General features: G+C 57.7%; 5 protein-coding genes across 5 annotated transcripts; 4 read left to right on the forward strand and 1 right to left on the reverse strand.

The window, feature by feature from the left end:
- Positions 1-623: 623 nt before the first annotated feature.
- Positions 624-2,138, forward strand: PLICBS_003600 (uncharacterized protein; the record flags this gene model as incomplete). Its single annotated transcript, XM_065600252.1, has 2 exons — positions 624-961; positions 1,127-2,138. The coding sequence occupies 2 exons, from the start codon at positions 624-626 to the stop codon at positions 2,136-2,138; spliced, it is 1,350 nt and encodes a 449-aa protein (XP_065456324.1).
- A 579-nt stretch (positions 2,139-2,717) lies between these two features.
- On the reverse strand, positions 2,718-4,331 carry PLICBS_003601 (uncharacterized protein; the record flags this gene model as incomplete). The annotated part of the gene is made up of 3 exons (XM_018323356.2): positions 2,718-3,223; positions 3,286-4,088; positions 4,147-4,331. The coding sequence occupies 3 exons, from the start codon at positions 4,329-4,331 to the stop codon at positions 2,718-2,720; spliced, it is 1,494 nt and encodes a 497-aa protein (XP_018178586.2).
- Positions 4,332-5,811: 1,480 nt separating this feature from the next.
- On the forward strand, positions 5,812-6,800 carry PLICBS_003602 (uncharacterized protein; the record flags this gene model as incomplete). Its single annotated transcript, XM_018323357.2, has 2 exons — positions 5,812-6,036; positions 6,099-6,800. 2 exons carry the CDS (start codon positions 5,812-5,814, stop codon positions 6,798-6,800), a joined length of 927 nt encoding a protein of 308 aa, XP_018178587.1.
- Positions 6,801-8,189: 1,389 nt separating this feature from the next.
- On the forward strand, positions 8,190-10,766 carry PLICBS_003603 (uncharacterized protein; the record flags this gene model as incomplete). The annotated part of the gene is made up of 4 exons (XM_018323359.2): positions 8,190-8,469; positions 8,523-8,668; positions 8,722-9,268; positions 9,343-10,766. The coding sequence occupies 4 exons, from the start codon at positions 8,190-8,192 to the stop codon at positions 10,764-10,766; spliced, it is 2,397 nt and encodes a 798-aa protein (XP_018178589.2).
- Positions 10,767-13,161: 2,395 nt separating this feature from the next.
- PLICBS_003604 (uncharacterized protein) lies at positions 13,162-13,745 on the forward strand (the record flags this gene model as incomplete). The annotated part of the gene is made up of 2 exons (XM_018323360.2): positions 13,162-13,585; positions 13,633-13,745. 2 exons carry the CDS (start codon positions 13,162-13,164, stop codon positions 13,743-13,745), a joined length of 537 nt encoding a protein of 178 aa, XP_018178590.2.
- Between the last annotated feature and the right edge of the window lie 1,612 nt (positions 13,746-15,357).

Genomic DNA, 15,357 nt, shown 5'->3' on the forward strand with positions numbered 1-15,357 from the left:
GGCTTAGACTACAGATTCTCGTCCGACTGAACGTAGTCGTCACCATGCCTGCAGTGGCGTCACTGAGATAACTCTCGTGCATATCCCCGCAGCTTAGTCGAGTTGGACACGCCGGGCTGAGCTCTGATGCCGATGCACCGCACAAGCGTCTGGTCCCGCAGTTTCCTGCAGCCCGGTCTCCCATTCCGTCAAGAAATACCAAGCCTCTCGGCATGGACGTTGTCACACCGATTGCGCATGACCAATGAGGAATGTAGCTCGTACACGGCTCGGCTCGTATTCCTAGCCCCATATCAGTCCTTTCCCCTCACAAGGACATTGTGCAAGCTGCGGAGCACCTCTGCGACGAAGCCGCTGCGGGGCGTGCATAGTGGTGTTGTCAAGACACACTTCCCAGATCCCCAGCATCAGGTAACGTGGCTGCCCGGTGTGCTAGTGCCTTTCGGGAGGCAGACTCACCGCTACGACGCATCGCAGGTGGCCCGTGCAAAGATACGTGTATCAGCTGGACTGGAGTGGAGCGGTAAAGGGTGGCGTATAAGACGCTTGAATACCGTCTTTGCTGTGCATGTGCAACTCAAATATTTGACCTGTACTTTCTCAAGCTACTTTGACCGGTTGAAATGGGTTCCAACGGCCCGTCCGCTCCATGCGAGGTCGTCAACGGCGGCTGCCCCGAAGATGTCTTGCTTCATCCATTCACGGTCTCTGCCACTCGCGGCTTTCTCACACTCACAGATCCGCTTGTCGATCTGCCTAAAGAGTTCCAGGCCTTAGAGTCTGTTCTTCAGCAAATGCCCATAAGGACTGCTTCCGGCAAGCCGGGTCTTATTGCTGAAGGTAGACTTGCCGCCGTTGTCGACAGCGAGCTTCCCGACCTCACAGCCCAGGTCGACCTGTACAGAGATGACCTCCGTGTCATATGCGCACTTTTCCGGGATTACTGCTTCCTCGCGTCGGGGTATCTGCTGGAGCCATGCCATAGACGCTTCATGAAAAGCCAGGAGTATGGGGTTGGTCGACCATCCCTACCCAAGCAGATTGCGCGGCCTTTCGTTCGTTGTTCGGAGATGTAAGTTTTACTGTTGCAGCACTTTCTTTAGTGATGGTGGCTGATATATCGCAGTGCTGGCTTCAAACCGTTCCTAGAGTTTGCTTCATACGTTCTGCTCAATTATCGCCTAGATGACCCTGCGAAGGGCATGGATTTCTCCAACCTGCGCCTGGTTCGAGCATATGAGCATGGACTCGACCCTTCTTCATCAGAATCTGGCTTTATTCTTGTACACCTCAGCATGGTCAAACTTTCGGGACCGCTCGTTCACAGTACTCTGAAGGCTTTCGAGGCGGCGTCGAAGGCAACCACTCCACTCGGCACCATTGAGGAGCGAACTTTGCTCAATGAAGCACTGTCTTCTATGGTCCAAGCAGTCTCAAATCTGAACGTGCTCATGAAGAGTATATACGAAAGGTCAAAGCCGAGCGAGTACAACAACTTTCGCACGTTCATGTTTGGCATTGCCTCGGAGTCGATGTTCCCCAACGGCGTGATCTACGAGGGCTACAATAACGATGAACCGGTCTTTTTCCGAGGCGAGACCGGAGCCAACGACGCAATGATACCGCTTCTAGACAATTTCCTCCAAATACCTATGCCAGACACACCCCTGACGGAGATCCTCCACGAGTTCTCTGAGTATCGGTCGTGCAAGCACAAAGCATTTCTCATCTTTGTCAAAGAACGCTCATTGGAGCTGGACATCAAGAAATTCGCCCTGGGTAGTGTCGCTATTGCGGACTGCGAGGAGATGAGTGATTTGGTGCGAGAGTCTCGCAGCTTATGGCTTCAAGTTCTCAACCAAGTTCGGGAATTCCGTTGGCGCCACTGGTGTTTAGTGAAGGAGTACATCCTCAAGCGCTCAAGCCACCCCACAGCAACGGGCGGTAGCCCGATTGTGACGTGGCTGCCAAACCAGCTGGATGCTGTCCTCGAAGACATGGTGCAGGTAGACGCCACGTCTAGAGAACACGATCCCAGGGGCCTGGGAAAGGTGTGTGATGGCATCATGGAGGTTGTCTTTAGACAAAAAGATACACTGAGGAAGGAAGTAGAAAAGTATTGCGCCGATCGGGGATAGCGTATGGCGTGTGAATCCACATGCAGGACACGCCGCAGCTAATGTTGTCGCCGAATCGTCAAAGCATATGCGCGATATGAAATGGGGCAATCGACTTGCATTGACTCCAATGGCCGTCGTTTCGTCCCTCACCGCCTTGCTACCCAAGCAAGCCAAGCTACCTCCTCCGTTCTTGTGGCAGTGCTTGAGAACTTCCGGCCAGTTGTCTGAGTCTTGCATGCGCACATTGAGCCGTGAACCTGTGACACTCATTGTCTCAATTTTGCATGTCTCGCACGGATGCGGAGTCCGCGCCACAGCGACGCCTGCAGTGCCACTCGGTCACAGTACCAGCGGTCACAGTATCAGCAACTTCACGCAACTCCATGGCAGCTTCGGCGCACTGCTGCGGGGAAGTTTTTCCTAACAAAGTCCCAACTTATGGCTTCCGGAAAACCTATGGCCGGCAGGACCGTGCATGGCTGCAGACACAGAGCGCTCCATTGCAACCGATACTTCGCAGGACCTTCTCAAGCAGTAATGTACATGTTCCCTTCCATATGTCAAACTGCACTTGATGTGTGCCCAAGTCATACCTCATCACGCTTCTTGAGTGGTCTTGGTGTACTTTGAGCGTTGCCTCCAGCGAGATCCGAAACGGAGCACCAATGCAGGGATCAGACCGGCCACCAAGCTCACCACTGCCAGCGTGGTAAATCCCCGCCCATATCCCAGGTGCTCAATCATCCCCGCCGTTGCCAACGGCAAGAAGGCGCCCGCCAGGCACCGGATCACAATCATGCCTGTCAGAGCTGATGCAGAATATATGCCGCATGCGTCCACCACGTACGGCATCAGCGGCAGGAAGGCGAGCGTCATGGACACCCGAATCCAGACGACGGATATCAGGAATAGGTATAGAGGCAGCCGATACTCGGCGCACCAGCCATAGAGTGCCACAGCTGGCGGCATCGTCGCTGTGCCGATGAGGGTTAGTGGCAAGCGAAATTCTGGTCGACCGACTCCCTTGTTGTCGTTGCTGAGCTTGACGTATATCCTGTCCAGACTCAAGTTGCAGATGACAACACCGATAAACGTGCCGATTCCTACAGAGGTCTTGTAAGCGAACGGTTTGCCATGAATGATGAATGCGCGGGTATGATCTCACCATTGGCCAAGAATGCTGAGCCTGTCATGGATGCCGGAAACAGGTATACTTCTTCCAGTATGCCTGGGAGCGTCGTAGAGATGACGTAGAAATACGAGTACATGAGGGACCCGAAAAGCGACAAGGCCGCCAGGACACCGGAGCCAAAGAAGACCACCGCAGGTCGCATCATAGAAGTCCATAGACCAGCGGGGCTCTTCACGAGGTGGATCTCTTTCGTAAGAGACTCGATCCGCGACGCATCGTCAGCCGCCTTGCGGAGCTTGGCGACCTTCCGACGAAGTATGATGACCTTGTACGTCTCGCGGAAGCAAGAGAAAAAGACCAGCCCGTTTACGGCCGCCAACGCAACGCTGGTCCAGAGCACAGACCGCCATCCGAGGCTGCCCGCAATGATGCTGCTGAACGCTGGCCCGACGGAGCTGGCGACGAGTGGCGCGAACATGATGTAGCTCATGGCTGCACCTCTCTGTTCGGTCGGGAATATGTCTCCGATGATGGCTGGGTTGAGCACGTTGGCTGCGACCGCCATGCCCGTCAGCGCTCGCGACGCGACAAACTCTCCCGTATCCTTGGAGAGCGCTCCGAGAATTGTTGCCACCACGAAGAGAACATTCGCGGCATTATACAGCGGCCAGCGCCCAAACATCTCTGCCAGTGGGGCAATGAGCAGAGGCCCGGCTGCTTCTCCCAGCTCCCAGATCGTGACTAGAAGCGCGGCAGAGGATTTTCCACTGTTGCCACCATCGAGGTCGTTGGCGATGCGAGTCGCCACGGGGGCGACCGAGAGGCAGCCATATGTTCTAGTGTGCCCGACATTAGCATCTCAAGATGGTTTCTAGGCAGGTGCGTTATACTCACACAGAGAAGGCCGAAAACGATAGCAAGGCCACGATGCTCCACTTGAAAGACGCTGGCCACTGTTGAGGGTCGTCGGGCGAGCCATTGATGTCGACAGCGGACTTGACGTCTCGGTCTTCGGAGGCACGAACGTAGCTTGTTCGCCCGTCTTCTACATCGGCCAGCAGGGGAGTGGTCTCGTTCATTGTAACGCGAGCCAGCAATTGTAACCGACTCAACTCGCAATCGGCCGTGGCAACTCGGTCAGGAGTTGAAAATGTCAGCGTATGTAGCAGCGCCTCTCCCACCGCTCGACGCGAGACTGGCTGCGCGCCATACCGGCTTCAGCGCCAACTTAATAGCTGCTTCATGCCACAAAAATCTCTGGGGGACCGGAGCCGACGACATCTCATCCCGGTCTGGTTGTTGAGACACGCGGCCCGGTCTCCGTGCCCGTCCAATGACAGCGGCATTGTCCGTGGCTCACGATCAAACCTGAGGTAAGACAAGACAATGTCTTGTTGAAAGGGCAGGGATCCCAACGGCTGAGTTCCCATATCCGGCGCGCCATCTTCGGGACGCGCGGGGTTATGTTCCGACGATGTATGCAAGAATTGCAGACTATTCACGCAAGGAACGACTCTGGGAGCTGGTGATCGGCAGAGCGTGAGACTCGAGCCGCGAGTTGTCGCCTAGCTTGGTGTGTGGATGGACGGTCGATCGCACAGCCGCGGCGAACAACTCCTGCTCGACAATTATATGTACGAGTCCACCAAGAACGAAGCACCGAGTTCCGCCCAAGAAGCGGCAAGTAGCCACAAGAGCGCCAGTCGCATACGTGCAACCCCCCTCACACGTCGAGGAACTCGTTGGCTTCCATCCTACGTCAGACCGGCTTCCGAAGAACGAGACGCAAGCTGGACCATCATTGCGCTATTGGAGATGCCATTTCGCTTGATGCCCGGTTCATTTTGGTCAAACGTGACACAGGGCGGATGTGGATTCCGTGCTAAAGCGGTGCGAATAGGAGAATCGGGGATTGGACTCCGATCCAGGGTAGCCAAAAGGAAGTCTCGCCTCAAACGGGGTGCTCGCTGGCCACGGAGGGCTGAGCCGAGATTACACTCAACATTCTGATGCCTTGGCATTATTTCTTGACTGCTGAGAATTTGATAGAGTAAACGGGAAAGGAAACGCCCATTGGGTGTATCTTTAAAGTGTTGTTGGATGGCGCGTGGTAGTAGTAGAGGTAAAACACGTCCATCACGTCTTGCAAGGACAAGGTGCGTGATCACTTGGCTTTGTGAAGTAGTTGCTCCCAAGTTCTTTCTGGGCGTCAACCGCAATCGAGAGTGCAACCCTCCGTCCCGAGGCACAACATTATGTCGGTTTCAATCGAAAAGGCCTTGCAATGCAATTTGAGCCCGTTTGTGTCATGCTGCCGACATCAATTGTCTGCCTTACGTAATACAGAAAATGCACACCAAGCTTCACTTCACACGACGCGCGCCCATCGAACCTACAATGACGTGACGTCGAAACCACATCGGAACATCAATGCAAGGCCACCCGACTTGCTGCGAACTCTTCAGCATCTCGACATGAACCCCCCGTGATTGCAGCCCCGCGCCGCCCCCGCCCCCGCGGTGCGTCACCGTCACCATCACCACCATCATTGCCCTCGCCATGTCGCACCTCACCAACCCGCTCGCGACGACGGAGCAGCTCCTGCTGCGCTCGTCGCTCTCGTCGGTGCCACAGGACCTGCAGGAATCGGCCTTCGTCGCGGCGCAATGCCTGACGCAAGCTGCCGGTCAGCTGCTGCGCGCCCCGCAGGCCGTGACGGCGCAGGCCAACGTGCTCCTCGCGCGGTACTGGCTGGTGGACTCCCTCATGGCCCACGAGTTCAGTGTACGTTTGCCGACTCCCGCAACGCGTACATCCGGTGCTGGACCCGCTGACAGGTGACACAGGACGTCTCCGCTGCCGTCGTGTATCTCGTGTGCAAGATGGGACCGAAGCCGCGCTCTCCACGCGATGTCGCAAATGTCTACAGCTACCTGCTGTCGCCCGGCTCGGCGCTGTTTCGCACCGGCGAGCCGCCCGCAGACGACCCCAAGTCATACTACCAAAGCGAAACCGAGTTCCTAGCGTTTTCGACCCGCATCATGGCGCTCGAGGCCCGCATTCTCTACTCGCTGTCCTTTGATACACATGTTGCGCTGCCGCACCCACTGGCAATCACCTATTTGCAGACGCTCGAGTTCTTGTCGCGCCCGAGGTCGGAGGCGTCGTCACGCGTGGTGCAATACCTCAACACGGCCCTCTTGTCGCCGCAGATGCTCTACCTAACGCATCAGCCGCACGCCCTGGCGGTGGCGGCAATCTACAACGCGGCCCGTGACATCGGCGCAAAGACGCCAGAGTCTGAGTGGTGGGAGGTATTTGACGTGGACCGCGAGGAGCTGGGATTCTTGGTGGTCGCCATGCGCAGCCTGGAGGATTGGCTGCGGCAACGCAAGGACGAGCTACCAGTGTTTCGGGAGAGGATGCTTACGCGGAGAGATGTGGAGGACGAGATGCGGAAACGCGGGCTGGCCGTGTCCAATGGGGCTGGCCAAGCCGAGGAGGAGGCCGAAGCGATGAAGATGCTGGACGCCCGGCAGGCCGCCTAAAACGGACGGCGGGACGCAGGATATCGGACGAAGAAATCGGACAGACCCGGGGAAGCAACGCGCAGCGCGTCGGCAGAGAAACCGCCTTATCGGTGAGGCCCAACATGCGACCTCGATTCAACTGCGCAACACAACATAGAAGACTTGCCGGCTCCCCGCTAGGCACGACGAAATGAAACCATGACGAGGTCGATTGATGTTTCCTCTGCTTGCTGCGATGGCGTCATCCTGTACTGGAATCGAAACCGGGCGGGCGGCCGAGACGCGAGCCATGGCCATTCCAGCGTGGACTTGTTTCAAGGGCAGGTTGAAACACGCACGACGATGGACAATCGCCACGTCTCCCACGGCCGCCGAGGTGTACTGCTTTCTGGCCCGCGCAGGAAGAAAAAAAAATTGGACATTGCATTGCATGCAGCGTTGCGGCGCATCGTATCGCGTTTGCTTGGCATTATCATCGGCGGGCGGCGGCTTTCGGGACGGCAGCGCTTCGGTGGAGGCTCTCGGGGAGCCGGGGGCTGACTGCCGGCGTGGCGCCCCGACTGCCGCCCGTTGCAGGCCGTTGCAGGCCGGCCGTTGTCCGTTGGGCGACCGCTGCAGCAGTTGGGGCCCCTACAGAGGCGCAGGCCCCCCCCTGAAGGGAGGGCTGGCGCGTCGCCGACTGGCCCGGCCAGCCACGCCGGGCCATGGTGATTTCACCCGCCGTCACCCGCCGGCGTCGACACTCGTCGACAGCTCGCGGCACCCGGGCAGCGGCCAGGCATGGCAGGGCCGATGAGACATTTTGCGCAAGCCGCACCGCACCGGGGGGATCTGCGCCCATGTCCAGATGCGCGATCCAACAGCAGCAGGCGAGGCAAGATTAGGCCGGCCACTCCTGTAATTGCAGCAATTTACAGCACGCGAGTGCTACTCTAGGCGCTGTGCTGCTGTGCTGCCGGGGAGGCCCCCCGCTGTACGCGAGGACAAAACCGGACGGGCAGTTTCACTCGCCACGCTCCTGCCGTCTCCTGCCACCGACTCCCGTGCCCAAACTTGGCAACAGAACACCGGCCAGCAACACCCAGCCCGGCACCAATTTTCTTTTAACATGGTCATGATCCGCCCCTCTCGGAGGATCCCCCCCTTGTCTTGCAGAGCAGCATCCATTTCTCCTTGGGTCCTCCATGGCCATACCGACTGTCGCTCATACATTCTCGGCACTCGCCTTTACATAACCTTGGCTGCCTCGTCCATAAAACCATACTGCACGACTCCACTCACTCGCTCCCTTTCCCCCGAGCTCACCCAGGAACCCGCCGCTCATATGGTCCGCCAGGGTAACACGAGCTAGCAATCGTACATACAAACTTGGGTACTCGGCCGCGGAACCCACCGTCGAGAGCCGCCATGGCCCACAAGCAAGCAGCCGACTTCGTGGTGGAAAGGGTGCTCGGCATCGACGTCAACGAGCGTTATGCCCAGCTGCCACTGGATCTCGACCAGCGTGCCCGGAACGTCATTGACCCAGCCGACACGTACCTCGAAGACGAACCTTCAGTTACAGAGATATTCAAGGAGCTGGTGCCCACACGGGACGGCGCCGTCCACTATGTCACAGAACTCTTTCCATCGGCCTCGTGGATAAGGAGATATAATGTTCGCTGGTTGGCAGGGGACGTTCTTGCAGGTAATGGACCCAGGCATATTCACCTTCTGCACTTTGCTGACATTCAAGCCCAGGCATCACTATTGGCCTCGTCGTAGTACCCCAAGCCCTGGCATACGCGGCTCTTGCGCGCTTAGATGCTGCCTTTGGCTTATACACCTCCTTTACCGGTGCTGTAGCGTATTGGATGTTTGGAACCTCCAAAGACATTGTCATTGGTGTAAGTAACCGCGCACGCCCGTATCAGACCTTTGACACTGACATCCTCATCAGACCACGGCAGTGGGCTCGCTCCTCGTCGGCAATGTCGTTGGCTCCATCAAAGAGTCCCATGGGGACATGTACTCCGCACCACAAATCGCCCACGCCCTGAGTATGCTATCAGGTGCCGTTCTTCTTTTCTTTGGGTTGCTTCGACTGGGATGGGTCATCGAGTTCATCCCATACGTTCCTATTTCCGCATTCGTCACCGCCGCAAGCATTACCATTATGTCGACACAGTTTCCAGTTGCTCTTGGCCTCCAAGGGGTAAACACCAGAGAAGCTCCGTACAAGGTTATGATCAGCAGCCTTCGAAAACTACCCACAATTCGGGCTGATGCTGCAATCGGCCTCACGTCTATTGCATTGCTCTTTGCGATCAAGGGGTTTTGCTCCACTATGGAGGTGCGCATGCCGCACAAGAAGCGCCTTTGGGGCTTCGTCTCGTCTCTCCGATTGACCTTCACTATGTTGCTTTTCACATTCATCAGCTTCCTGGTTAACCGAGGTTTGTCCAAGGACCAGCACAAGTTTCAAATCGTTGGCACGATTGAGCAAGGTAAGCCCCTGGCAGCACCATGTCGACGCGAGGCACAGGCGTCCATTGAGGATAGAGGGCTGACTCTGGTGCAGGCTTTCAAGAAGCAAGCGTCCCGCATCCCGACTCCGGACTGATCAAGGCGATCTTGCCCGAACTGCCCGCCGTGGCCATCATCCTGGTGATTGAACACATAGCCATTTCGAAAGCCATGGGACGCCTCCATGGCTACACCATCAACCCGTCCCAGGAAATCGTTGCTCTCGGCATGGCCAACATGTTCAGCCCATTTGTCGGCGGCTACGTCTGCACCGGGTCCTTTGGCGCATCTGCGGTGCTCTCAAAGGCTGGGGTTCGGACGCCACTTGCTGGACTTTTCAGCGCCATGGTCCTCTTGCTGGCGCTCTACGCCCTCACGGGGGTTTTCTACTTTATACCCAAGGCCGCGCTGGCCGGTCTGATCATCCACGCCGTGTGCAATCTGCTCACACCCCCAGCCAAGCTGTACAAGTACTGGGAGCTGTCACCCATCGAGCTCATCATCTGGGTCGTGGGTGTCCTGTTGGCCATCTTCGACTCCCTGGAAACATCCATCTACGTGGGAGTCATCCTCTCGGTAGTGGTGCTGCTGTTCCGGATTGCCAGGAAACGGGGCACGTTCCTTGGTGTCGCTCATGTGAAGCGTGTCAGCGGCGAGAAGTATCTCAGCCCGCAAGGCAAAACCTCGTCTCAGTCGCGCCAGGTCTTTCTGCCCCTGGACGGGCGGGGCGCGTCGAACCCCGACATCAAGGTCGACAGCCCTTACCCGGGTGTCTTTGTTTATCGCCTCAGCGAAGGCTTCAACTATACTAACCAGGCCTATCACGTGGACACTTTGACGAATCACGTCATGGACAGGACGCGGCGGATGTCGCCTGAAGAGTTTGAGAAGGAGTCGGACCGTCTGTGGAACGACCCGGGGCCTCGCATCTACAACAGCGAGTCGGAGTCATTGCCATATCTTCGCGCCATGGTGTTTGACTTTGCGGCGGTCAACAACGTCGACGTCACTTCGGTGCAGGGCTTGATCGACTTGCGAAACACGTTCGACCGCCACGCCGCCCCGGACACGGTTGAATGGCACTTTGCCAACATCCACAACCGCTGGACACGTCGGGCCCTTGCCGCGGCTGGATTCGGCTACCCGACGTCGCGGAATCCCGAGGCGGTCAGGAACTGGCAGCCAGTCTACAGCATCGCCGCCACGCTCACGGAGAAGGACTGGCCCATGTTTGGCAACAGCAGCAGCCGGCGCAACTTGACGGACATGGACGAGGAGCGCACCGCTGGGGCTAGGACACCCGACTCTACGGGATCCACCGTCACGAGCCCCGTGACGCCGACCTGCGGGGGACACGAAAGTGGATTCGAAGGCAGAAAAGCTGCCGTGAGCGGCGTGGATAGGCCGTTCTTCCACTGTGAACTGCAGGACGCCGTGGAGTCGGCGGTCAGGGATGCGCGGAGCAAGGATGGCCAATAAATAGCATGGTTCACGCGCGTTTTGGGTATGATACATGACGGCGTTGAGTACTGGTACTTTTCCTGTCATTAAAACGGAGCGAGATGGGATCGGCGTGCATTCTGCGGAGCATGATTTGGCGTCATGGGGGCCGCAAGGTCCATGTCCATTAGTATTATCAATAGCACTATAGATTGTTCTGGCACTTCATTGTCTTGGTAGCGATCTTGTACGGCAACCTTTAAGACAGCCTGACAAATAAGCTACAGTCGCTCAGCAAGACGCCGTTCCCGCTCGGCGCGGACATCATGGGCACGCTTGCATGGAGCGTCGCTGCGGGTCACCTGGCTTTCAGTGGTACGACGAAAGAGTACCGCATGCCATATTTAGGAATCATTAACCTTGAATATAAGCTCCTTCCACAACAATGCGACAGCCGACGTGCCGGCCTTGAACACTCAGAGCCTGGCCTTTGGGCACCACCACCCAATCTCCAAAGCCCGCGGGCCGGTTGTCAAACGGCACGGGCGGCTCGAAGCGACCGGCCCGGCCCCTCCGACAGCCGGGCGGGCGGCCACAAAGCCCCGCGCACTCGCATCCGAATTGGGTGCCCGCGGCGCATCCCATTGGCCGACGCACCGCACCGCACCGCTGCGGTGTCGTCGCTCCTGTGGTCGACCCGACGGGGTGGGTGCGTGGTGGAGGTTCTGAGGGAGGAGCAGCAAAGGGCAGCAAGTCGGGATTCTCGCTTGTCGAAAATGACAGCCCAACGTGTGCTCCGTACGGACCAAATGAAGAATAATGCCGACGACAAGGGATCAAGCTGAAAGTTTTGCACGTTGCTGCCCAGGGCGGATAACCAACCGTGTGTCGGCGGCATACATGCAGCAAGCAGTGTCGTTCGCAAAATGAGTCACTCATCCATCGGTCGTGCCAAGCCGGTGACTTATGTGCATGTGCATGTGCATGGGCGTGTTGCCTGCCAAGGTTCGGCGAAACGGCAGACTTGCTTTGCAGTCCACGGCGGAGGGCGCACCGAGTCACGAGAGAGGATGCGGAGAGACGGAACGGGCGAGCGGGAAGGGTGTGAAGGCGTGGTTGGAGTTTGCCCAAAGACCAAATACGAGTCTGCGCTGCACTGCTGACCTAGCCCACGACCATACCCAGGTACATAGAACCTCGTTGTACTGGCGCTACATTTCATCCGATGCATCGCAAATAGTCGCGACTCTTTCATCTCTCTTCTTCCGCACCTGGTGGATATCTATCCGATTTGCGCGGGGCAGTTGCTGGGGATTTGACAGGGACCTCCAGCGCCTGACGCCACGATGGAAGCGGGGTTCACGGGACCGATGATTAAATTGCCGTTCGGCAGTTGATCTTGATCTACAATGTTCGTGTATCATGCTGCTGCCGCCTGTCGAGGCAGTAGTTGCAGATACGCGGTTTTCTTTTGGTCGGGTTTAGATGCTGAGTTTAGGCGAAATCCGATACTTGGTACTTTCACAGACTGTGGTAGTGTCATTGGATGGCGGTGTAGTGTGATCGGATGGCACGGAGTGTAGGGTAAATGCTCACTGCTCGCCATCGCCCTTGCAGGGTGCCGTCATGGGAAACCGTTCTCTGAGTTTTATATCAGAACTTACAACACTTCCTCCTTTTCCAGGCAATTGGACCACAGTCTGTTGTGGTGGCGTGCGCCTCCAGCTGGTTGTGCCGCTGACTAACACCGCGATAGTGAGGTCATTCATTCATTCAACGACGTTGGAATGGCCGTCCGTGATAGGCTCACTCAACAACCCCATCTCCCTCTCACCGGATGCTGGGGAGTCTCGCCAACTGCCATCAAGCATTTATCCATAACCATCTTACGGGCTATCACCCATCCCAGAGCCATCACCAGGGACATCCTGGTGCAAGCCGATTCAGCGACTCCTGTTTTTGACGCGGCCAAGGTCATCGCGACATGGCCTCGGCTTCACCTTGCGACGAGCTGCCAACCGAGGTAGGAACTCCGGACCACTCGTGTCCCGTACACCTGTGGCAGGGCTGACCCGAACAGATCCTGGCCGCCGCGCTATCATGGCTCTCGTCACGGCAGCTGGTGCTCGTCACATCTGTCAGCCGGCGCTTCCACTCCGTCGCTACGCGTGTCTTGTACCGCCGGCTGATGGACGTGGCCTCAATGCCGGAGCATAAGCTGATACTTGAATGCTACCACCCCAGCGCAAAGATATCCACGCCATATCTGGCGTGTCGCTATCTTGGAACAAAGACTGCCGGGCTGGGGGCAATAGACGATGCCTCGCCGAGACTCGAAGACCTGCCCAAGATGTACTCATCTTTCCGGCCCGTGCTGACCGAGGAGAATCGCCGCCGCAGGTTTCGGCCGGATTGGCTGCAGCAGTCACTAGCAATGCAAGGCAGCCAAGGGGCTGGCAGAGACAGTGAGGACGAATTCGCGGTGCAAGAGGTTTACCTCGATGAAGGCGAGCTGTTCTCGCAGCTATGCACCGTCACCAACGTTGTGAAGGAGAGCGCGCGCCCGGGCTTCTACCTGAGCCACGTCAACACTTGCGACGGTGTGATTCGCATTTGGAGAGGTTGGCTGGCCGAGCTGGCTGCCTCCAGCACCTTTCGCCCGATGGATGACGACTCGCAGCGCTTTGCTGCGTCGTCTTCCGGTGCGTCAAGGATAGACTCGGACAAATTCCTTTGGGTCGATCCGGCAAAGAGCGTTGGGCTACGCTTCAGCAACAAAGTGATGCCGTCGGAAAGGATGCCACTCATAGCCGGCCCCGGCGATGATGAGGCAGTCTCATACTCGCTAGTATACGAAGGTACGGTTGCCCAACCCGTATGGCGGGCTTTGTCTGACCTTTGGCAGAACTTGTGGTGCGCACTACCATGCTGCTGTTTGCTGTCGAGGCCTCGGAGATACAAGAAGTGTCCCGATCAAGCAAAGCAGTCGTGATCGCTCAGTATGGCCCTTCGGCATAGTGACACTGACAATTCATGCAAAGCATCAGTCAAACATGCGTGGTAGGGGACCTGTACCCTCGCGCACAGACGTTCTGACTGGCAGAATGTAACCCGACGAGACGAAGACAGAAACGAGCTCGTTCTGAGCTACCTCGAGTGATGCGTCGAGCCAGCCATGTTAGCATCCCCCGCGCACAGAGTGGTTCGTGGCAGTCTCGGTCCTGTCATACGACGGTCGCGGAGCAAAGCAACGGGTCCCTTGCTTATAGAAACATGAGGATGCCGCGTAATGCATGTTCGTGGCCGCAGAGCCGGGGGCTATTCGACATTTTGCCGCCTGAAGTTCTTGAAGTGTGGCGGTTACAGATGGCGAACTTTGGTCAGACACTGGCTGTTCCTTGCTCCACCATGACGACGGCCTCTGCGGCGACTGTGACAGGTCGTGCGACGAATGCGCTCGATGCTGCTATCAATCACAGGAGTCCAGGACATGCATGACAGACATGTGTAGCGAATGCCAGTTTGAGGGCTTTCTTCACACACACTCGTGTCCATGGCGGGAACGTTTCACGTCGGATCGGCGACGGATGGGCGTGGCGCCGTACCGCGACAGCTGCCTGCCAAGCTGCCGAGGCGGCATTGCTGCTCTCGAAGAAGCTAGCGGATCACAATGCTTACCGCTGTATGCGACTGCCAATAACGAATTCCTCGGGAGGTGTGCATGACTACCGGGCAGTGGACGCGGAGACCTCCGTGCCAGGGTGAGCAAGTTGACAGCATCGCCCCCCGCGCCCGCGATGGCCAGGCAGGCGACTTATCGCCGGCAGGGTGTTGCGTTTTTTTGGGGTGGGATTCATGCTCGCGTCTGCCGCGAGTGGGATCGGATGGATGCGTCCGAAGGCGAGCTTTCTTTTCTCGAGCAGATGATGTGCAGCCATGCAGTGTCGGAGGCGAACGCAGGCACTGCGGCGCCCAACTGGCGAGTAAGGGCAGTCTTGTTCGTGCTCTCAAGGTTCGCGTCGAAGTATGCAGAGTAGGGGTACTCAGCTCGACTAGCAAGGGAGACGGAGGGTTCTTCGCGGGTGGCACGAGATGCGGCGACTATCGAAAAGCAAGTGGGCAGAGTTTTTTCTTCTCTCTCGTGGGAGAAGACGCGTGTGTGGTGGTTCCTGCCGCGATGCTGTACTGCTGGTCCTGCCCTGCATACGATCGCACCTGCCTGTGCTGCTTCGCGACGCGTCCAAGACCTGGAGCGCCGAATGTGAGAGGCTCAGAGGCCCTGGAGGCCCCAGAGGGCCCAACGTTACAGGGGAGGGTCCCAGGCTCCCTTGCGTCCCAGGGGCGGCATCCAGCCACGGCCGCCGGCCTCTTCCCCCTCCACCTACCTCCACTTCCACTGCAGGCTTGACTCGAGCTCGTCTTCGACGTTCGTCTCGACTCCCCGCCCCCCAGGCACAGCCAGGCACCAGGCCAAAGCGCTCACTTTCAACCACCCCCACGATCTCTCGGCCCGGCCGCAGGCGAGACACGATGAGGAGAGACACCCGCAGAACTCGGCTCCCCGATCTGCCACTGCAGGAATGTCTCAATCGATAGCCTCCCGCAGCACAGCCTTGGGGTGGATGGCGGA

This window comes from Purpureocillium lilacinum (genome assembly GCF_023168085.1).
Source record: "Purpureocillium lilacinum CBS 284.36 DNA, scaffold_2, whole genome shotgun sequence".
Taxonomy (NCBI): domain Eukaryota; kingdom Fungi; phylum Ascomycota; class Sordariomycetes; order Hypocreales; family Ophiocordycipitaceae; genus Purpureocillium; species Purpureocillium lilacinum.